This window comes from Artemia sp. Qi Xiang Cuo, chromosome 12 (assembly GCF_049724085.1).
Source record: "Artemia sp. Qi Xiang Cuo chromosome 12, ASM4972408v1, whole genome shotgun sequence".
Classification (NCBI taxonomy): domain Eukaryota; kingdom Metazoa; phylum Arthropoda; class Branchiopoda; order Anostraca; family Artemiidae; genus Artemia; species Artemia sp. Qi Xiang Cuo.
This window is the reverse complement of record NC_142805.1, coordinates 56,109,456-56,134,462: the sequence shown is the minus strand read 5'-3', so window position 1 is coordinate 56,134,462 and position 25,007 is coordinate 56,109,456. Positions and strand designations below refer to the sequence as shown.

General features: G+C 34.3%; 1 protein-coding gene across 1 annotated transcript in view; it reads right to left on the bottom strand.

Annotated features, from left to right (window-relative positions):
- Positions 1-25,007, bottom strand: part of Rbp6 (RNA-binding protein 6) — a 127,473-nt gene that overhangs the window by 22,002 nt on the left and 80,464 nt on the right. Inside the window, exons 8-10 of the mRNA XM_089098373.1 lie at positions 18,347-18,379; positions 16,942-17,013; positions 1,267-1,506 (exon numbers count right to left, since the gene is read on the bottom strand). Of these exons, the coding sequence (XP_088954499.1) occupies positions 1,267-1,506; positions 16,942-17,013; positions 18,347-18,379 (345 nt within the window). The remainder of the gene's footprint in view (positions 1-1,266; positions 1,507-16,941; positions 17,014-18,346; positions 18,380-25,007) is intronic.

Below are 25,007 nucleotides of genomic sequence, written 5' to 3'. Positions count from 1 at the left end.
GGCGACTAAAGAGTTAGATGTTGTTGAAGGATATTCGTGTTTTACGTTTGCATTTAAATTGTAAAAATAAGAGAATTCTTCTTTGCTTCAAAAAAAAATGACAACAACATAAGTCGAGCAAGTAAATAAAAATAAATGAATTTCATATGCGTGTTAGAAAAGGGAATTTACTTCTTCAAAAACAAAATTAAGAAAGCTTTTCAAGGATGTCAAGAGAAGGCACAAATAACTAAAGCTTTTGAGCACAAAAATGAACTGCATATCTACACACAGGAATATTGCAAGGTATAATAATTATACCCCAAAACCTTATATAACAATACATAATAACATACATTATATAATAATTATCATTATCTAACAAAAAAAATTACCGTCTCATATCATACAGAAGTATTGGATAAAAGAATTGGAACATACAATGAGAAACGTAAAGAATTAAGAGATTTCAGGTGGATTAATAGCTTATCCTTTAACCAATTAGTTAATATGGTTAAGGAGTAGGCTAGCTTAATTAACCAAATTAATGAATTAGAACGAAAAATCATATTAGTTAGTCGAACGACAAATCATGTTAGTTTGTCCTAGCATAAAACGAGTTCTAGTATAACCTATGATCAATACCGGATTGGGGGGGGGATTTACCGAGTTTGACCCTCCCCAACCCCCGAATTTTTTTCTGACTCTTAAAAAAAAGGAAAATTGCAGATAAGCAAATTTTGACGCGTTTGGAAAGATTTTTTTGAACCACCCTCCCCAAACACAATCCTGGATTCGGCCTTACTTATGGTATAAATTTCATAGCTGAAAGATAAAAATAAGAACTTTATTGAGGGAAAACTCAGTAGACTCCCGTTTCAGACAAAAAACTTACAATATGTTCGTCTCGAATCTCCTGTTTTGCAGGGGATCCATTATGGAATGGGAGTTGTCCTTCTTTCTGCATGTTCAAGGAAGAACAAGGTTATAAATACTTATTTTGATTTTATGTATATTGAAAATTCCTCCTGTTGGAAAAAGTTTGTGAATTTCTGACTATGAAGAATCAACAAATTCAGGATACTCAAAAGAAAAATAAATAGCTGAACTTAAAAAAATAATAATAAAAAAGTGCTTATCAACCAGGAATCACCGAACACCCTAACCTATACACATTAATGAGTTGCAAATTTTGAAGGGCTTAGTCTTGGACAACGATCACATATAGTTTGATTCTGTATGTTGAACCTTGAGACACACCAGATTTACAGAAAACAAGATACTTACGTCCTCTCATACCACTATACGGATCTCTATGCATCGGAGATGTGCTCAACAGGCCTTGAGAATGCGGGTCCATTCCCCTGGGAGCCATCACTCCATCCGCCACATTGCTAAGTGCTATTGCCATATTTGAGAAATCATACATTGTTGCTGGAGTGGATCGATCACCACTACCTGGTCCTCCAGTGCTTCCATTTCCTTGGGGTGTAGAAGGAGAATAATACGGGAAACCGGATACACTTGCTAAAAGGGAAAGTTACATTAATCACACAAACTTGTGAAGACTCAATAATGCGACAGAAGCATAGCACATGAGGCAAGGCCGTATCCAGGGGGGGGGGGGGGGGTTGGGTGGGGGGGGGGGGAGGGGGTTTGAACCCCCTCCCCCGAAATGTTTGTCTGGCTCGTAAAAACGAAACAAAAATGGACATAGACAAATTTTGTATGTTTTTTTAGTTTTTTTTGTGTGTAAACCCCCACCCAAAAAAAAACTTTTTTTGAGTAAAACCCCCTCCGAAAAAAAAGATCCTGGGTACGGTCTTGACATGAAGCAATTGATTAGATTAAATTAAATATTAGAATAGGCAAAACAGCAATAACTAATCAAAGCCTATTTCCAGAGTGGGGATCAATTTAACTCCATCATTCAAGTTCTAAGAAATGTTCTTTCTTTTCAAACCCTGCCCATTCATGAGAAGTACAAAAGAATTACTGATGTAAAATTAAATTCCGGCAAAAACGATAGAGAAAAGGGGAAGAAACAGAGAAAGAGAAGAGTTAAAGGTGCTTGTGGAGTGAGGAGGAAACAAAGCGAACAAGGGCGGATCCAGGATTCTTTTTTCGGGGGGGGGGGGTATCAATTTTTGACTCAGTTTTCGACTAATTTTACTGATTTTTACCTAGGTTTTACTAATTTTCGACTTATTTTCGACTCGGTCAAAAATTTCGGGAGGGGGGGGGGTCCAACCGCGTAACCCCCCCCCCCCCTGGATACGGCCTTGAAAGCGAATCAATAGCCCAATTTTCAATACTGAATGAATTTATTTTGCAGTTAAAATGATTTCGGTGGAATTTGGACATAAATTATTGTCCCTCCCTCCCTAAAAGAATCAGCCATTTAAGGGGATGACCATCTTAAAGAGAAACTTAAATGCTTTTTTACTTTAATTATTTATGTTAAAAAAGGGAAATTCAACCGAATAACTTCTTTGCGTGAGAACAAATTATTTTTTTTAATTGACATATTTTATGGTTTTACCTGGGTTTTGTCTTTCTCTGTTGCTTAAATAAATATTGAAATTGAACATTTCGCCTGTCATTGCTTTGTAGAAAAAATCTAATTTCTTGGAGTTATTTTTATCTTGCTAAATCATTGGAAAGGATGAAATATTAAAATCATGACACTTCGGGGGACTTTTGATTTAATTTCCTGATTATCTGAATCTCATTAAGTGAATCTACCTTTACGACAGTAATTTCATATTTCTAGATCTTATGCAACTTTTAGTTTCTTTCAAAAGCGACGAAATAAATCATCACTTTGTTTGCAGGTCGTACCAGACATTTTCAAACTTATGAAATAATCGCGAAAAATCGTTTGCTAAACTGTTCTCAATGACAAGATCAGCAAAGCAATGTATACTATGAGGAACAAAGTGGGATTGAACATATTATTACCCTGCATGTCAGTGGTTAGCAGGCTAGACTTGAAATCTTTTGTCCGCGAGGACAGGATTTCGAGTTCTGATGTCCCTGGTTATTTGGTTTGGGACGGGGGTCAGTGGCGTGTTTCTGTAATTTCAGCCAGAGTCGACACAGCTTTAAATGGGTACCTAAAGAAACTTAGGAAAGGTGTGCGAAGCACAGGATGGCTGCCCCCCCCATTTCACTTCCTGGCTGAAGGCCCATGAAACAGAGATCAGCAACGCAGGTAGGGACTGTAAAGTGCTGTATTCTTTACCTTGTCCCTTTTGGAAGAGCTTAGCAGACGTTTTTGGCGATTACCTCAGAAGTGTGAACCGACCCTTACGAGTGACAGCAAAGATATGACTAAATCGCATTATACAAAGGCTAAGGAGCAGTGGGGAGAAGAATTGTATTTTAAGGTTTGGCTTCAAAAGAGGCAGCTAAAGTTAATTATTTGTGTTAGGTCAGATGGGTTGCCTCTAGGTTAGAGAAGGAAGCACCTAGGAGGGGCTAGGCATGCTTCTTTTTCTTACTTTTATCTGATGTGCGGGAAAGAGGAAGATTTGGTTCATTTTGTGGGGAAGTGTAGTGAATTAATAGATTTAAGAAAATAATTGTTTGGGGTTGAGGTTTGGGAGACAGATGAGATAATGAATTTATTAGCAAGGAAAGATATGGGAGGCATAGAGATTCGGAAGGTTCCTGACGATGGGCGTAGAACATAGAGAAAGGTATTTTGAAGATTAGGTATGAGGGTGATAGTTCATTAGCCCTGATAAAAATTTGTGCCAAGTTATGTTTGTATGAAAGTGTCTTTGTTTTAGTGACCACGGCCCTTTGGGCTTTTGTGTCAATAAATTATATTCTGTTCTATTCATTTATTTGGATTATTTTACTGTATATTAACTTGATTCAGCGTAAACATTAACCATAAACAGTTTAATGCTATTCACTGAATCCAAATTCAATAGTTAGGCTAAGTCAAATAAATAATTAAGCTTTCCAAGAAACTAACATAAGTAGCAGATCAATCATCGTGAACAAACAATACATAGATGCATTCCTAGAACTAATCTAAAGGACCAGACAGACTTAGCGTTTTAAGAGCGTTCACCTGCAAAATAATTGGCCTTCGAATAAATGACAGCGGTTTTTAGGCTAAAATTGGAAGTACGTAAAATCTGGTTAGCCAAATAAAAAATTGTTAGATTTGTTATAAATCATATCAGTAAATGCAGTTGGATATACTTAAACAATATCAAGTATTTGTAGAAACCCAGTATTGAAAACAATTCAGCTCTATTCAGTCCAATCTCTCAAACTTAAATAATACCCGAAAAACATTTCAGTCACACTTGTGGATGAATTAAAATTACACGGCAACGGAGCCAATAGTATGTCATGTATCTAGTGCTTAATTTCTTGAGTTGAACTATGTCAAGCATAATCTTTATGATTGACCAATTAGATGAAGATTAAGTTTACCATTTTTAGACATTAGAAAAGAAGGCAAACAACAATTTTTCTATCTATATGATGAATATGGCTAAAGATATAAAGGAATTATAAAAGTAGACAATATTTGGGAACAGTGTTTAGTAACATAAAGGCCTGTTAAACCAAGTTCTTACCAATTCAATTTTCCACTTCTGCAGTATAATTGTGACAATAACGATTCACAAACTTTGTCTATTATATTAAGAGGCAAGGCCGCATCCAAAATTTTTATTCGGAAGGGGGGGGGGGGTCAAAACACGTAACGAAAAAAAGCAAAAATCTGTTCATATGTATTTCTGTTTACGAGTCACACAACAATTCCGATGGGGGGACCCTCCTAGACATGGCCTCGTTAAGAGGTATGACTATGGTGCGGCTTGGGCACAATGAGCGGAAAAAGCACTCAAAACGAGTTAATTTAGAAACAATTCCTAATTAAAAAAAAAAAGTTGGCGGAAAACAGGCACGCATTATATAAAAAAGGTCATCTTTTAGCTTAAAAGAAAAACGCTACATCTGCCCAGTCCTTTAGAGTAAAGCAAGTAATTAAATCTAAGACAACACGAACTAGACTGAGATTGGAGACTAATGTGAACACATTAAATACAAAACTTAAGCAGAGGTGAACACGGCCGGTGGGGGAGAGGACTACAATGGGGGGGATCTTTCTTGTTTCTCTTATGCTGTCTTCTATAAAGCTGTTTTTTATCTCATTAAAAATGTTAACTAACTGCATTACCTATAGTAATTAATCGAAAGCCATTTACAATTAGCGCAATGATTTATGTCTCAAAATAGGCACTTGCTTAATTATTTAACTCGATTAAAATTATAAATAAAAGAATCACAGGTTTTAAAAGGTTTGGTAATACAACACTTTTCAAAAGACACTAAAAGGATGTTTCTAGTAACTTTTTATATTTTGCATGTGTATTAGTCACATTCCTCTAAGTAGAGAATTAATGAATAGATCGAATTTAAACTAGTTCCCAGCAATATCTTAAGACAAATCCTGACTCTCAAAAAATTCCAAATAATGACTCAAAAACAGCAAATGATTAAACATGCATCGAAAAATCGGTTTTGCTAAGAGAAAATGCTCATAATTGGCGCTTTTTATTAATTATGTTATTAATTAGGTTTACTTCTTATGCTAGATATTTAAACTCGTCTCAGTTCCGACTCACTTTTTTGATTAAAATGTCGATTTTTTGCCCTGATCAAAATAAGCAAATCTGTGTTCTATTGCCGCGTACCTGACGCGACAATTGTTATATTACAATGTGGTTGTAGCAGTAGCTGCAACCTAGTAAATTCTGGATTAAAAATGAAATGATTCAATGTTAACATGGCTAAAAATCTATAATGATAATGAAAGTGAGAGTGATTGAATGAATGAAAAGGGAAAAGATTGAAATGAAAACAAGTGCCCAAAAAAACTTTTCTTTTTGAACGAAAATAATGTTGGACACATATAGAACTCACTACCCCCTTATAGACTAGAACACGTGTTGCGTAGATAATATAAATTCTTCATGTAATTGCTATTGCTGAAATCAAAGTTATCAAAACTACGACTAAAATAAAAAACAAGATTCCAATCTTTTTGAACAAACTATTCTATATACTAATATTCTTAAAAAAGAAACAGAATAAAAAGTAAAATCGGTGAAATAAAAATAAAAATAAAACCAAATATTACCCAAAATAAGAATGTGAAAAAAAGTGAAAAGGATCACCTCGGGATACGACTGAACTAAGCTATTTGGATTAAAAGGATTAAATTATAACATAACAAAAAGGACATAAAACTAATCTAAGTTCAACACAAAACAAAATTAGTCACAAAGCGATCTCACTAGGTTAAACATCAAGTCTAATTAGATCCTAACCTAGAATGCAGAACTTCTTGCTCCAACTGTCCCCTTTTTTCTTCGTCTTCTGATAGATATTGGTTTCCACGTAACTATGCTAGGATACTGAGGAGAGTAAAGCTACTGCCGAAATTTAAAATTTTTATATTTCCAAAACAATAAAATATACAATACATAGTATCGTCAAAATTCTGCGTCGCAAGTAGCAAATAAAACAAATGACACGAGGGGTCAACCACTTTTTTGGCCGCGCCTCATCCCCAGGATTGCCACCCGGCGAAGAAAAAATCACTAGCTTTTAGTGATTTATTTTTTGATTTAGTGATTTTCTTCAATAATCTAGTGATTTATGGGCTGAGTTAGTGTTTTTTGGTTTTTAGATAAGTTAAAAATCACTAGAAATAGTGATAAATCAGCAGGGGTGATAACCCTGCTCTTCCCACCACAAAATAACAAGTCCATGCCCCACATCGTACGCTTCAACCCAGCGTGGTGGACACCACCTGGTTTGTGCAATTTCTGAAAGGGGGTGACCCCTCGAGATGACAAAAGTTAACAAAAATTGATCGTCACATGTTTAAATCGTGCTTATTAACAATATAAAAATAGAAGATTCTGTGAATCTGTGATCAGCCCTAGTTCAGTTTAAACTCACCATGAGTATAGAATTGAATTCTCCCAAGAATTCCTCAGACCCCTTTTCCGGAATACTTCTACGAAGAAATTTAAATGGACAAAAATTGGCTAATGGGTATAAAAATGCAGCTATGGCTGAAAAATATTTGAATTAGGCCTCTTTTAAGGGTTGGTCTGTATGCTCCTGGTATGTATAGCAAATTCCATCCAAAAAGGATGAGGGAATTTCCCTCAAAAATTCAGGCCTAAAATGCACTGTTTGGAACAAAGCCTACCAGTACCCACCCCCACAAAGTTGAACTTGTGTGCATTATCTATGTACGCATTGATGCTTTTCCGTCAATTTCACCGATTATTACATAGTACAAATAAAAAACAGAACAACAAAGCTAAGATCAACTATCAAAACAGTTTTTTTCATCAGAGGATGCTTTTGAAATTAACTTGGGACCTGGACAATATTTTTGTAAAAATTAGCTAATTATTTATGTTCGTGATAATAAGAAAAGTTTCCAGAGATCTATCCAAAAATCGAAAGCGCAATGGCTGAAGCCACGATTGCGGATGAAAATTCCGTGTGGCAAGAACTTCTCTCTCTCTAAGTAGGGGCGACCATTTAGGTTAATATACCCAAGGAACTGACTCGACTTTCTTCTTTGTTTCCTCAGGCAGCACTGTACTGCAACAAGTGATTGTAGCAGTAATAATCAGGAATTCGAGGTAATGACTCTTACCCGAAACCCGATATTCGTTGCTAAAAACAACTTTTCAAAAGAGATTTTCGACTCCTTGAGATACTTGCACCCGTGTGTACAAGCATGAAAAAGCAAGATTGCTTATCTATACGTATGCAAGATAATCTAAGACGTACTCGACCCCGAATCTCGTAAAATGATTTTGCGCCGTCCTTACAACTGGCTACACGATTTCTACTGAAATTCTAATTCACTTATGTGTCATATTAGGTAATTTCACAGACCATTCGTTTTCTAAAGCAGCCTTCAAAAATCCTTTCTTACGCCTCCATAGTCAATTGTACCCTTTTTTAGATGAATAAATAACTAAAATAATACAGTAAATAGTAAGAGCAAAACTTTCTTTTTAAAAATCATAATCAATCATTTATAGTTTTAAATCATACATAACATTTCTTACTACTTAATCCTCTTTTAATAGTAAAAAAACGGAGAGGTGGGACGAGGGGTGGGGGGGGGGGGGTAATATACATTTTTGAGAGCCAATATTTAATAAATACCTACCCGTAAGTAATTAGTCGCGTGATTAGCGCGCTAAGCTTGCAATCCTGTTTCCCTTAGGGCTGAGTTTCGAGTTCGGGAGTCGCCAACTTGATTTGGGACAGAACTCAGCGGCCTGATTCTATAAGCTCAGATAGGGGTGACCCAACTCTAGATAAGTACTCGGAGAAATCTGGGTAAGGCAGACAGGAAGGGTGTGCGAAAACACAGTATGGCTGGCCCATAGCCTCTTATTGTACGTCCTGGCGGAAGGGCCATGAAACATATCAGCAACACCGGTCTGGACTATGAAGTATAATGCCGTTTCTTTACCCTTTTTTTGACCGTAAGTAATTAAATAAATCAAGGTGTACGCAAGATATAGTACCCTCAAACTTAGAAAGTATCATCAATACGAAACTGCTAATTTAGGATGCAACTTTCAAAAAAAAAAAACTTTGAAGAAAAGTTAACTAAAATTATCTTCACTGCTTACAAATCCAAAATATAGCATAAGATTCACAGAATCTTTTAACAAAGTGTTTCGAAGATTCAAGGAGTTAACATGAATAAAAGGAAACAAAAATATTTGTACCAAAAATAATTTGAGGCAAAGTAGCCCAAGTTTCGTAACATACAAAAAATCCACTGGGCTTAATTATGAGCAACACTCAGACAGTTAACAGCAGCTAACGACTAGATCTTTAACTAACTTGGGCTAAACTGGCTCGTAAAGAACTGATACATACATTAGAGAGAATTATGCCCCAAGGCAGAACCCGGTTGGGAAGCTCATTTAAAATTATTTACTAAACAATAACTATTATCAGGATAATATAAAAATAGTTGATTACCTTTTAAGCAAATTATGTTTCGGACCCCCCCCCTGACTTGAGAAAGCGTAGCAAAAGAAACTCCTGGGCACTACTTGGTTTTGTGAATTTTATTTCTGGTCAATTCTGGGACTACAGGTTAAACCATATATATCTGTGAAAAATGAGGGCCAAAGGTTGTCAGTGCCTTGTGACTAGTTGTGGCAAAAATTTTAACAATATTTTGGATTATCAAGTTAGTTCACGGCTCTGTTTGCTGCTGAAGGAATTACGTCACGTATGTAAATTGTACTTTTATTGGTCACTAAATCCCAATTCACAGTGAATTCATAAAGTAAGCTTCGTAGCATGGGTCTCTAACCGAGACGTCAATTCAATATGTTTGCAAATTAACATTGGAAAAACGCACCGGCTGACATTAGCGGAGCTAGTGCGATAGTCAAAGGGGAAGCTGAAACCCTCCAAAGACCTGATACCATTTCCAGCGTTAATGGGTGGACTACTTGTAGCACTTATCACGATATCTCCGCTTCTAGAATAATTATGAAAGCGGCTGAAATATTCAGCAGACGTTATGCTATAAAAACATACATTTTACAGAAGATGAGAAAAATCTAAATGTTTCAGTTTAATTTTTTCTGTGATTAAGGAGCCCCTGTAGGAAGGGGCGTCAATTGGGGGGGGGGGGAAGAAGGGGAGAGTTGCCCCCCCCCAATAATGTGGGGAAAAAAATTATTATATATCCCATGCCTCTTAACTATCCAGATATGGTCCCCCCAACAAAAATTCTTGAGATTCGCCCCTACCTGCAGGCAACATATTTTTGGGGGTATCCAAGATACGACAAAAACAGTTCTGATATACAAAGCTGTTTTTCTTAACCGTTTCTCCGAGTGATAAATGGGTATAACGCAAATGAAAGAGAAGCGGAAAATTCTACAAATGTTGAGAACCAAAAAAAGAAGGAAATAGCGGATCGGACCAACTGATAGAACCCTTAGTTTAATTTTGCCGCAATTCTAATTTAAATTGATTACATGCTATGTAATTAGTGACATATAATATTTAATTAATTTAGTATTTAATAATTAATTTTAATTCATTCTACTTTTAGTTCACTTTAATTCTAATTCAGAGAACCCAATTAGGTAGGAGATGGTGAACGGAACCAATTGATAAAGCCTTCAGATTTAATTCTGTTTAATCTAGTTAGATATAATTTAATTCTAAGGAATTTATTTAATTCTTTTAAACACCTACTTAGCTTTAAATAATCGACTGTAAAACCAAATCTTACAACAAAAGAATAAGTCAATAAACGCTTTTTGAATTCCCTATTCTGACTTCTGTGAATGGAATCGTTCACGTCCTTTAAATTTACATTAATTTCAATCTTTTTCAGTGGGGTATGTATAAACAAGCAGCTCTTTGGAATGCAAGTCAAGCCCCCTGGCCCATTCCTAGCTACGCCAATGATTATTAGTCAATACTCTATTAGCTACACACTATTAAGACTAGCAGTAATTTTTACGACACTAAAAACAGTGATCACAACTGATCACTAATCACTCAAGGCCGTATCCAGGGGGGGGGGGGGTTACATGGTTTGATCTCTTCCCCCCAGCAATTTTTCTCCTACTCGTAAAAACGTAACAAAAATACATATTAACAAATTTTTTATGCGTTTTTAAGTATTTTTTGCACCCTACCTCGGTCAATAATTCTGGATACGCCCTTGTTATCACTACAGATCACTGTGCAAAACCAACTTGAACACTACAATTTAAGAATCTACAAAGAGTTAACCTAGTTCAAAACTAATGTACATTCAGAAATTCCAAAATAAAGACTGTAATCTGTCCAATTCTCGAAATATAGCAATTAAGCATTTCTTAGAAAAATTTCAAAACGTCCATGGGATTTTACTTCTACCGACATTTAACTAGCGCAAATTTAAACCAATCAGTCTTATAGAATTTTCTGATTGGTTGAAAAATTCTATAAAATTTTTGAATTGGTTCAAATTAGCGCTAGCTATTATCGCTTCCTAACCCAGTTGTCGCGGCAATGCCTGGCGTAAAAAATTCAACTTTTCAGCAAAATGACGAAGAAACTCCATTTAAGGAATTGTTAAGGATATAAGATATATACCATTTCCCCCCAGGAGTGGTTGTGTTGTTTATAACTATATATGACACGTGCAAAATTACACAAGATGGCAAATTACCCCAAACAGCTACAAAAAGACAAGGAGCAAGAAATAGCAAAAATCACATTGAATTACAAACGAAAATGTGACTTAAAACTAAAGAATAACACGATAATCTTGCTATTGCAAAATTTAGGTAATAATTTCAGAAATTACTAGGGAATTAGGACCGTGCTATTTTAGCATCTGTAAAGGATAAACAGGAAGGAGGAATTGAAATAACTGATTTGCCATCCTGTGACTTGAAACAAAAGAATATAACGATAATCGATGATTATGCAAATGCTGTAATTTAGATATGTCAGAGGCCATAGGCATTGGAACATTCCTGACCGTTACTGAATTAGATAAGACAAAAAATTTAAAGACTAAAAAAAAAGCTAGGAAAGAATTTGTTGGCATCTAACGTCATGCGAAATTACGCGTAATTTAGAATAAATCTGAACAGCTAAGGCGAAAGGCGAGGCGTGGAAAGGGATGATTCTTTGATGCATTATCAGGAAGGAGGAATTAAATGCCTGCCGGAATTTCTTAATCCAATTGAAGTTAGATTTTACCTCATGACTTAAAACTAAAAAATAATGCAATTATTATGCTATTGTGTAATTAAAGAATCAAATATATACAAGCCGGCCGCGTGCTAAGTGCCGGGAAACGGGGTTCCGGTACTATATATGCCTGTGTGTATGTGCGTGTACCCAGAAAAAAACAGTCAGCATATACATACTGACTGTACATACATACATCAGCATTAATCTAAGAGAAAGAGTGATAGAGAAAGAGAGAGAGAGAGAGAGAGAGAGAGAGAGAGAGAGTGAGAGAGAGAGAGATATAGAGAGAAGAAAGAGTTGATACATGTGTGTTTGTGTGCGTGAAAAAAAAACAAAAAAAAAACTAGTCTTTGTACATTCCTTTTCCCTGTAGTTGACTTTAAGTACCTTTTTCAGATAAGAGCGGTTAGATGGCGGTGATTTTTTCGTCATTATTTCTTGCACTATGTTCACGCTCTTTACAAATTTTTATATACTCGGGTAAATAGTGCCAAAATTATCAGATAAGAGACATGCACGTGACAACTATGGCAATTAACCATTATTATTGTATTATTATCATATTTTTTTTCCAAAGAAAAAGCTTCAAAGGTGCTGAAGGGCATTTTTGGACAGTTTAGACATGAGTTTGTCTTGAGTTTGGCATTGCTGCAAAGACACATTAGTCATGAAAAAGATTAGCTTAAGGACAGTAAATCAGAACATGGGGCTAAGTTCAAAAGCACACAGCCATTTAAACAGACCCACCCTCCCAGTTGTTCTAAACAGTCCAGGATGAGAGTGGTACCTAATTATTCAGTCGTATCCGAGACAATCCTCCAATGGTCCGATGTGCAAGTGCTAAGCCTGGGTAATACAAACAATGGTTAAAACACAATAAAATACGGAAATAAGGATACAAACGGGGTTGCCATTTAATTTTCTCAAACCCGCTAAAAAAAGGTTATTTAATTCCCTCAAAAACCTGAAGCAAAGATATTCAAGCTTCAATATATCAAAAACTAAAATTAAAGGAATAAAAATGCCATTTTTAAAAATAATGTCAAGGTGAGAAGCCTGGTTCCAAATTAATTTTTCAAAAAAAACAAAAAAAAACACCATTAACCCCAAAACAAAAGGATGTAATCTCACTTTCCTTGAATAACGTTATCGTATAAGTTGCTGAAGAGTGACCAACATTTCAAACAAAATATTTTGTTACCTCTAGCTATTCAACATAAATTTAGTGCACTTGCCGAATTGAAGTCACATTTTTTCGCTAAACAATTCAATTTCAAAAAATTTTTCTCATATAAATCCTCGATCATAGAACTTTGCTCTGAAAAGCTAAAAAAAAAAAAAAGATTTTGGTGTCCCTCTAAAGTTGCGAAAATGCGAGATAAGCACAATGGTTTTGGACATGACCAAATGTGTGACGAATAAAGTGATGAATAGTAAATTATGTGCAACAATCAAAATTTATGAGAAAAATCATATTTTAACACTTCCGAATTTATAATTCTTTTATTCTTCCTTGCAGGGTTTGATTACTCAGTCCATAGCATTTTCAAATTTGGCTGAAATACAAATTACTATGGCTCAGCGTTGCCGGATACTTAGCATAAGATACTACAACCATAAAAGCAATAATACACAGGAATTAATATTTTGTAAAAGAAATTCGTTTTAAAAATGGCTCTGGTTTGAAAAATGTAATGTGCAATTGCCTCAATAAAGTGCTCAAATGACGCAACAGCATCCCGTCTGGCATGACTGTTTATAAACCTAAGCAAGAAATTGAGATAGTTTACAACATAGCATCGTACATGATTATACAATTAAATATACTTGGTGTTATATTTATACTTGAGCAAACTTACATCTCCCCCCCTTAATGGCGGCTTTGCCTTGGCACTTACTTCATTAATAATCAAAAATATTTACATATATATAGCAGCATACTTAATAATATATTTAAGATATGTTTATATATATATATATATATATATATATATATATATATATATATATATATATATATATATATATATATATATATATATATATATTATGTGTGTGTATATTATGTACGTATTTCGAAAAAGGAAAAAAAAACGTTGGAGAAACGATTATACTACTCTATCGATTTTCAATTGCTGTTGTTTTTCGTAGAGTAGATTTTAAAAGAAATAACAGCCAGAAAAGGAAAAAGTAGCAACAAAAGGCTATAAAAAAAGCAATAGTACAGAAAAATTGGAAACAATGAAAATGAAATCATAACAGCATACTAACTAAAAATAAAAGATTTGACAGAAGCTAAAGCAAAGGAGAGATAAGTGGCAAAATACAACGATGAAGCAAAATCGGCAAAATGTTCGTGTAAATCAAATTATTATGCACAAAATATCGCTTAATTGTATCCCACTACACCTATCCCAGGCACATCAGTGAGAGCAGGAAACCGTTCGGATACAAGGCGAAACAACCCTAAGAACACAAAAAGAAGTGAGGTTAACAAGAGGAGAATAGCACAACTAATAAGAAAAGTTAGCTAAATTCAGAAAAAAATGAAAAAACAGAAAAAAGAAACATAAGTACACTTTTTTTTAATTTAATTCCTTTTGAGTAAATATATACAAATTCTATATCATGACATATGGACAAGGTGAACACACTACTCGATCCTTCTTTTATGCCCTTTCCTAAAATAACAATCCTCACTTGGAAATGCAGCTTTTCCCCTGACATTCCCTTATACAGCCGAAGGAATATATAAAAACTACAAGAAAACATTTAAACAATGGAATTCTTATTTTATAATATGTAGGATGCTTTTATTAATCAGATTATCATGTTTCCTTCCATTATTATACACTCCTTAAAATCAATGGTAAAATTCTGGTAAATTACGAACTCAATCACACACGAAGATAAATTAACAGACTGAGAGGATAACCGATTTAAAATAGGAGCTATAATGTATGACTATATTGATATGGGACCATCAGAGGGGGAGGGCGGTGCATTAATGAGAATTATTTTGTATATTTGGTAAAAGGGGAAAATAAAGTAGCGTAGTCGCCTTGTCCCTATCTGAGTTATGGAATCTCGTATTTATTTACCGCCTTTTTTTCATCAAATAGCTTATTTTGTTGGTACGAGGGCAATCTTGAAAAGTTCTTATAACGGGTCTAGAGAATTAAGAGGGGGGGGGGACTTGTTGCTCCGAAGAACATCATGGGTCATTCAGGAAATGTACCACTGTTTCCACCGCGAATATGTGCTGAAATAACCAAAGAATGGGACTCTTAGACTGCACATAGTAAAAAGTATCTTTTAGCCACTTAATTTGATGGGAGAGCGACTTTCTGGGGAGTCTCGTACAAACACAAAGTGCAAAAACATTATTTGAAAAAGGTCAGCAACACAAAAGAAAAGAGGGCAGTAAGAGTAGGAAACCAGACGGATATAACGTCAAATAACCCGAAGACCAAAAAAAAAAGCTAAGAGATTGAAGCAGAAAGAGTAAGAAGAGTTCACTAAACAATAAAAAGCAAAACAAGCTAGAACAGAAACCCATGGATCATTTAGATTTTGCACAATTTACTATATTTTCTTTTTTTGTGAAATATAAAAAAAGAAAAATCAAAAATTTCAAGAGCACAACAAACACGCTTAAAGCATGAGCCTCAAGAACAAGAGGGGGAAATGTAATATATTAAAGGTCAACGACAAGTTTATGCAGTTTAATACTTATTAAGACACCGTTAAATTTTTCCTATAGGCATTTAACTAGCCTAGAACCATTAGGCAGGACGTAAAAAACATAAAAACAATAAAATGTCAAAATTTTCACGAGCATAAAAAAACACGCTTAAAGCATGAGTTTAAAAACAAGAGGGGAAAACGTAACATATTAAGGGCCAATGAAAGTTTATATATTTTAATACTTATTAAAACACCGTTAAATTTTCTCTGCAGGTAAAACTATGGTAGAACCATGAGTAAAAAAAACATTAAAAAAACAAACAATAAAAATTGAAAAATTTCAAGAGCACAAAAAACGCTTAAAGCATGAACTTCAAAACGGGGGGGGAGAACAAATTAAGGGCCAATGGAAAAATTATGCAGTTAAACACTTTTTAAGATTTTGCCAAATCCCTTCCTGTAAGCTTTTAACAAGGCCAGAACCAAGAGGCAACACATTATTTAACAAATTTTGGATTATTTCATATATGTCGGCAAACATAGTCAATATGTATGTCAAGGGCTACAACCCAGTTCTAGCCAAAGGGTATATGCATCGACCGAGTCATACCCCATGTTTCGACTTTTACTGATAAGGAGTATAAGTTAGAAACTAGTTCTATGGCATGCTAAAAGCTTAAAATAAATTAACTTATGATTATTTTTTTTACCGCCGTCCTACGAAAAATAGGCTTCGCCGATTGGACTGGTGACTTATCACGGTACACCTTGAGCTGTTTTGCTAAATGTCGCATTTTAGGATCTTTTTGCCACTTTTACTCCCAATAGAGAAGAAAAAATAGTAAAGTAGACAATTAACTGAAAATCCGAGAACCATTCTTCGGTGCCCTCCAATTTTCAGGGCATCAACATGAGAAGTGTTCGATTTAAGCTTACGTTGATTATTCGGCCGAACTAGATTTGACGACTCTGACACTGGTGTTAAAAATATTGTTGACATATTTGAATAATGGAGCTAAAATGATGGGTCAAAGTGATTAGTCAAAGGGGTTAAAGGCCATTTAAAAACTCTCCAAGAAATATTCTATTGGGCAACCATTGAGTTTATAACCCATGCATGGAAATAAAATCGCTACTAAACGAGTGAAGAACCTTATAAAAGTTATCAACAAACTAAAATTTAAAGCAAAACAAACAAGAAATGTCATTTTTGATTCAGAAATTTGGAGCACTGAGGTATGTCCGCTCTTTTGCATTTGGTCTGAAGGACCAGTTAACAAACAATGGGTAAATAACTTTCCAATCAAAATGCAAAGAGACCTTTCAATTTATGTTACGCAAAAAAGACCTCAACGATTCTAGTCCCAAGGATCACACAATACTTTAATTTTTCTCTTTTTTTTTGAAACAATTTCGAGAAGCTAAAATTTGTAATTTCACAACAGGAATCATATTTAGAGAATGTTTTACCTGGATAAGGGAATCCTAGCCCAGTTGGATAGCCACGACCGGCGTAAGCTGCATATGTTGCCGGTGAAAAACCTAATAATAAAGAAACTTGTTATATGGAACTATAAGAAAAACAAAAAGTGTTTCACGGTATATAGTGGGCCTACGCTACAAACAAATTCAGGAAGAACTAGAAAAATTTGGTGAACGTGAAGGACGGAGATATATATAAGAGAGAGGGGCTGTAAGTATATAAGTATGTGCGTAAGTATGTGGGACGAGAAAAAAAAGAAAGAGAGATGAGAATCCATTGAGATTTTGCATGTGAAAAACCTAATAATAAAGATATTACGTTGTACAAAACTATAAGAATAAATGATATTTTACAATTATGTAGTATACTACAACAAGAGGCAGAATTAGAGAAAGTGTGTGAGTGAGAAAGAAATTGAGAGAAAGAGAGAGGGGGAAAGCGTGTAAAAAAGAGACAACAAAAAAGAGGAAGATGTAAGGCTTGAACTTGGAGCATTCATTTGCCTTTAGTTCTTCAATATAATCTAACATCCCATACCTACCTTGAAAGGAAATTCAGAAAGGCACCTGATAAAGAAAACACAAGGTGATAAACCCACACTAAAATAATTGCTAATCTTCGCTGTAAAAAGTACATTAATAAGCAAGCTCTTTAGACTGCCAAAATAGGACAATCTTAATTTGAAGCCAATCGGTCGGTGTATTTTTCTCCACTTCCTTTTCAAAAACAGACCCACCTTCTCCAATCATATTAAATAAGCCCTGGTCAAGGCCGTATACAGAGGAGGGGGGACTAGGGGATGTGAAGACCCCCCCCCCACCAAATATTTGCCGGACTCGCGAAAACGTAACAAAATATATATAAACATATTTTTGATGCGTTTTTATAAAGTTTTTTTTTTTTTGTACTCACCCCCCGAACAAAAATTATGGATACGGCCTTGGCGCATGTGTTTGTTGACTGTAGTTATCCACAAAGAAGTAACCAAAATTATATACGGCTTAGAGTATTTTATACAAAAACCCTGCTGTCAATCATGCTGTTTGCAGAAAAATAAGTTGAACTGAGTTCCTATGTATAACTAAGACGAAATAACGCAGAGGGGAGGGAAGTCAACCGTTAGAATTGAGTATTTGTCAGCAATAAGGGATTAAGGGAGTACATACAAAATGCAGTATTGTCACTTTATTTGTTTAAACCCAAACTCTTACTTTTTTCCCTATGACAGAGTTAATTAGCGTAAAAAACATGGAAAAGTGCAGAAAATTCTTTAGAAACAGGGGTTTTAGGCGTGACCAAGAACAACAGTCAAGTCAAACAAAATCACAACCATGAAAGAAAAGCAAATGGAAGAAGAAGAATATAAGAGAAGAAGAAAAAGAAGAAAATTACCTTCTTGGAAAGCTCCTATTGACCACAGGAAGTCTGCAATAGGAAAAACAAAAAACGTTAATTAGCAATGCGAAGTAACATGCAAAACAAAAAAGTAGAATTAAATGGCAAAACAAGACAACACTGAACATGCAGTTGGTCACGTTATATTCTTTTTTTTTTCACAAAATATTTCTTCTTTAAATCACTCAAACTAATTTCTACCACGACACAAGCTCTAAATCTAGATCTGACTATTCACTAGGAAATCAAAGCTGTACTTTCAAAAAGACCACAATAGACAATTGGAGTTTGAGCTAAAGGCGCATCTTTACCTTTTTAATGAGGGTAGGTTCCAAAATTGGAAAATTATATACCAAAGGATTGTACTCCAGACATGTAAAAAGGCTTTGCAAACTACACTAGCATATCAATTGCTTCCATTTAGTCTAGTAATCCATCACATTTTTTTTTTTTTTAATTCAGTGCATTTTTAACGACCTTCCGCAATTTTTTATTGCTTTTTGGAGTTTTTCTGGAGTTTTCTGACCTTTTCTGGAGAAACGACCTTTTCTGGAGTTTTTTAAGTACTTTTCAGGGTTAAATGTAAAAAAAGGAGTTTCGGAAATAAATTTTAAAGGAAAGTTTTACATCGACCTTAATAAAAGATCGAAACCACTTTTACAGATTTGATGAAAAAGAGCAAACAGGTGCGTGTTATTTAGGAATTTTTCTAGTATAGTTATTTTTGGACAATTTGACTAGTGATCCTTTCTGGAACTAGTGGCAACATTGCTCGTATCACTCGCGTGGTTTCCAAAGTAAGCCATCTTAATTTGGAGCCAACAAGGCAAAAAGGAGGACTGACAAAATAAGGGGAAAAAACATAAATAAGGGGAAAAAACCGTCTCAAAGAATCAATGCCATCGAAATTATCAATGATGACGATCTCATGACAATAACTATTATATGATACTTGAGAATCTAACAGATATAACTATAAATGAAATTATACTTCCAAGATTTTAAGAGTTAATATTTCTGGGGACTTAATTACAACAAAATTTAAGTTATATTTGAAGACTTAGAATTAGATTATATGCCAATTAAAAATAATCAACTAAATGGCTATGATAACCGTATTCGTCTTTTAATAGGTTGCTGCTAGTGCTGCAACCTATTAAAAGCTTGTTTTGGGTTTATTTCACAAAGAAGACACTACAGATGCGCCTATTATTCAAACAACCAACAAAGTACAGCTTTAACGTGTTCTAAACTAAAGAAATACAAAACACACATATTTACCGTTGGGATCAGCTTTATGCAAACTCTTAAAATACTAAAGTTAAAAAAAAAAACAGTATATAGTGAGTCAAGCATTTTATTCTACACTTTAATTTACAATATGACTAGAATACGTCTAACATTTGGCACATCTTATTCAACTTCTTCTAAACAAACACATTACTATAATACACTGTTTCTATATGCTGCAACAATTGCTGGAAAGATATGGCTAAATTGAACAACTATACAAGAGTCAAAGGCGTACCCAGGATTTTTGTTCCAGGGGAATGGATACAAAAAACTTTAAAAAACGAATACAAAATGTATGAATATACGTTTCACATTTTTATGAGTCGCATACATTTCCGGGGGGGGGGGGTGAAATCTTCAACCACCACCCCCCCCCCTGGATACGGCCTTGCCAAAAGTCAAAATACGTTCTGTACATTTCTAGTCTTAAATTTTGTTTATCACACAAATCTTAGCTCCACATCGATTGGTGACGTCTTGGAAACCAATGGGAGCCTCTGTTTTAATTCTTCTGATTCTGGACACCCTTATCAATGCTTTCAATCTGACGTTTTTTCAATTTATAGTTTTAGACTGCTGTACATATAACGCCGATTTTCATCATCCTAGTTGTTGCTAGCATTTTCCTGTTAGCTGGCAGTACAATCTTAAAGAAACAATTATTTGCCAAAAACAACATATTATATTATCTATGAATTATATCGACATATTAAATTAAACATGTATAATTTGAAAATATATAATTCAGAGGGCGATTAAAAAACCGGACCTTCAAATGCAAACAAAGATTTAAGATACATTCCAAACTTTAAAATCAGCAAAAAATCCAAAATAAAGCTTTAAAACATAAAAGTCTGGCATAGATATTTATTAAAAGAGGAAATTTTTAATTTCCTCAATTTTCTACAATGAAGAAATACTTAATTCCTCCAACACAGGAGTTATTTTTCTAGGATGGCGGCAATTGGCCTAAAAAGGTATGCTCAGTCCAACTCTTATTTTAAAAAAGAGCTAGCCTACAGTTTTTTAAACACAGCGCTAAAACTTTGTTATGAAAATGTGACTGAAAACTGTAGTTTTATAGCAGGCTTGCACAAAATTATGCGTGAAAGTCTTTGAGCTAAAGGTAGCTAACATTTATCACTCTGTTGATGGACGGTCTCCCCTGCCTCATGTAAGGTAAATATACCTCTGCAAAATCGAAGATGGCGGCAGGTCCCTTCATACTTAGATAACCCTTAATGTGATATAAAACCGAAAAAAAAATTAAATATATTATTCAAATGATGGTGAGGAGCACCAGTAAACGAACGTGAATTACCCTATACATAAAGGGGGAATACTGCGGAGCCTATTTCGGGGATCAGACTAGAGGTCCAGCTTTAGTCATAATAAAGGGATTACTCATCTCTTGTCAAAGTCCCACAACCATCAACAGTGGAAAAGACACTGAAGAATTCTTCTCATTTTTAATTTGCTTTCTCTACAAATTGAACTGAACACTTTTATGCTTAATGGTACGGAATTGATATATTTCTTCTTTTTTTTTTATTTCAATTTTACTTCACATATTTTCCCTCTGGGTTGTCAGTATATTCTAAAAAGGTTCAAATGACCAAAGCTTTTAATAGACAGTACCTCTATTCTCAGTTCATATAAGTTTCAGGAACTAATAGCCATATCTTCCTAGACATTAAATCATGCAATATTTATAAATCTGAATAATCATTCGTCAAAACTCTAATGATGAATATACAAGCATGATGAGCAGATCAGCAAAATTAACTAAAGTAAGACTCTTATCAACCATTTATGCAAACGGGGAAATACCGAAGTATTGCCTTAAGATCTGCCAAAGGAGCTCCCTCCCTAGATTTTACCCACATCACTTATCTCTCGTCAAAGTCCCACCACCGTCGACAATTGAAAAAAATATAGAAGAATCCTTCTCATTTTTAATTTGCTTACATACATGGGCATAACTTCTTCTTTATTATTCGACCCACTGATGACTCATAAATTTTTCTCTGTAGGTTTATATTTTTTTGGAAACTACAGTATTCCTCAGTGGTGTACAAATTTTGTGAAAAAGGGGAAACTATAAAGTACCCCGCCCCCTTCCGCAAAAAATTCTATAATACCTTATATACACATATATGACTAATATTTAAAAATCAACCGGTACTGGAAACGATTACAAGTGGTTTACTTTTTTTCATCCACCCCCTCCATTTCTTGGGTATTATTCTTTATATTGTTACATCTTTTTCATACTAACAATAGCTTCCTCGTATTTGTATTTATCCTTTTTTCATCTTACAAAATTACATCAAATAAGTAACATATTTATCCAATCTACCCCAAATATCCTTCCACACACTTTAACCATCAATCTTTGTATTATTGCTAAAATTAGCATTTTAAAACTAGCAAAACTAACACAAGATTCAAGTTTTTTTAAGCTAATTAAATGAGTAGCTAAAATAAATTAAATCCAACGGTTTCACCATGATACAGAATGTATGATAATACAATATCAGTACATTCATGAGGAAAACACTAAAATACCCATTTTGGGCTAAGCCTGGGGTTCTGCTAAGGAAAAAAAATTCTTAGAGAATGAGGATATTTATTTAGACAAACTATCCAATTTGAAGTCTTTTTATTATTTAGGAAAACATCGAAGTAACCCATTTTGAAACAAAACCATGTAAAATATATTTTCACGCACCCAACTTAAAAAAGGTAAAATTTATCAAGCTGTCAACAATTAAGAGTGACCTCTAAGACCCCGCATCCTTAGACTTGTTACAAATTTCGGTAAAAAAAAATAAGGGGGTAGGGGTGTGGACCTCTTTGACAGTAAATTCTTTGAACAGGAACGATTCATCCACGTATGCCGTTAAAAGTCTAAGGTCACTTTCTAATTTGGATTTCAAAATTAGATTTACCGATTTGCATCCAGGCTACGTATACTCATCATTTTTATAAAGCAAATATCACAACTGCGTACACATAACATATAAAAAATTATCAGAATTGTTGAAAATAGAAAAATCAGATCCACTATGACCATAGTCAGCTTTTAATAAAGAAACTAGGACATTCTCAGAAAAAAAAATCGCAGAAGAAATTGACATAATTGTAACTGAGGCACCTACGCGGGAATTTAATCGGGGGAGGGGGGAATTTAATTCGAGATTTTGGATTGCTCTTAATTGAAGAAAAAATAATAATGGTCTCTACTAAGCAGAACTTGCATATAAATCAATTGCTGGGAAGGGGCAAGAATTCAACCACGTTTTCTTGAAAACGTGAAAAAAATTACACGTTTTCGTATGCAAGGCATAATTTTAAAAAAAAAAGTACCAGAGTGTCGTCAACTTCAAATCTGGTCTTATACATTTCTCGTCATCTTAAGGGACTCCATTTTGGGAAGGACAATATCGGTAGAGTTCGACGCAAATCTACCATTCAAAATTATAAAATATGAAAATTTGAAAAACTTCTAAAAAAACGGTCTAACTATTCATTCCAATATCCCCTTAGGGAAATACTTGACTCTTACCCTCCCCCTTCTATCTTAAACAACCAGAATTATCAGTTGATCCTTTTTCAATACATAAAATTTTCTTACAAGTAGGAATATTATAAAGGGTAAAATGAGGTAATTCGCTAAAATCGCTGGGAAGAAGACAGGAATAAAGTATTTCCCAGTAATCACTTGTACAAGAGCATGTAAAAAAATATAACTTTCTTCAGAAATGAAGAATCAGCCCCAAGGTAGACAAGTGAACTTAGCATAATCGCTTTCCGGAAAACGTTTCTTTAATATTTCAAAGAAATTAGTATATCCAGGTGAATGAAAATTTCAGGTATCAGCTAAAGTACCAAAATTTAGAATCTCCTTAGATCTTTATTTGCCTGGGTTAACTACTTTCTTAAAAATGCTAAAGCAAACTTTGAACGGAAAGCGATTACCCTAGGGTCAATTTTTTACCTTTTACCCAAGGTACAAGGTCAATTTTCCTTTTACCCTAGACCATCAGTGGGACTTCAAAATTAGCCAATTCAGTTATTATTAATAATTACAAAAAAATAGTGCACTTAACGACGAATAATGGCAAAAAAATTCATTTTTCTAAAGAGAAAGGTCATTTTATATCTTAATTATAATTCAGGTCGTATCATAAATTAGATAAGGCATATTAAAAAATTACTGGATATCTTGGCGAACACATTATTAGCTAATATTTCGTTCAATACGAAAAAGCTAATACAAACAAACTGATAATTGATAAAGCATTTTTTGGTTGCTATTTTTTTTGGGGGGGGTGTACTCTTCTACATACCTTAAAATACTGAGCTTGAAGTTCCCGCTATATTTTACCAAAATTATCATGTACGAGGTGTACACGCGACAACCGCAAGTTCCACACCCAATTTTACCTTTTAAGACAGAATTCAGCATCGTTATAAATATAAAAAAAAAATATCAACGAATAAAGCCAAAAACTTCTGCGAAAACGAAAAAAAATAAATCTATTGCTTTCACTACATCACGTTAGTTCTACTCCTAACAATGTTAAACTATAAAAAACACAATTCCTATTTAAAAAACTACAAAAAAATACACTAATATTGCAATAGTTCAACTAAGGCAAACAGTTCTAAATATGATAACTATGGTCCAACAAACTGAGCTGATTATGTTATATTTTCCATAAAGCAAGGCAGCAGATTAGGCTTTAGCAAAAAGGAATAATAATTTAGCAAAATTTATTAATTTAGTAAAAAGGAATAATACACTGTTAATCAGTGCTTGGAAAGGAAAAGAGACACAAATATGTAGCACCGAAAATATTCTTATAAGATTTTTGATAATCCAGGCTGGTTGAATTTGTGATATTTTCTTTATCTTACGATTTCCGCCAACAAAATAAGCAAGTATAAGGTTGTACAGACACACACACACAGGCATAATTTTTTTGTTGTTTTTTTTTTGGGGGGGGGGGGCGGCAACGAAAACAAATTATGTAACAATTTGAATACTGAAATTCTTCCAAGTAAGGAATTTACATGTTTATATGGTTTCGTACTTTCAGATTAAGTGGTTTAGTATGAATGTTTTATATAGATTTATTTTTTCAGTTTTAATTATATTTGATGGCCGCTTTGAAAGAGGTTTACAAAGCGTCTTTTGGTCAATAATACAGCTGCTAAAAACAAATAACCAATAGTTTTTTAGAATTCAAAATGAACACATTTTAGCTAAAAATGACATTTTTTGGATGCTCAGGGGACACATCCACTGACCAAGAAGTTGATAACGCTGTCTATACCCGGTATTTTCCCTTATTATGCC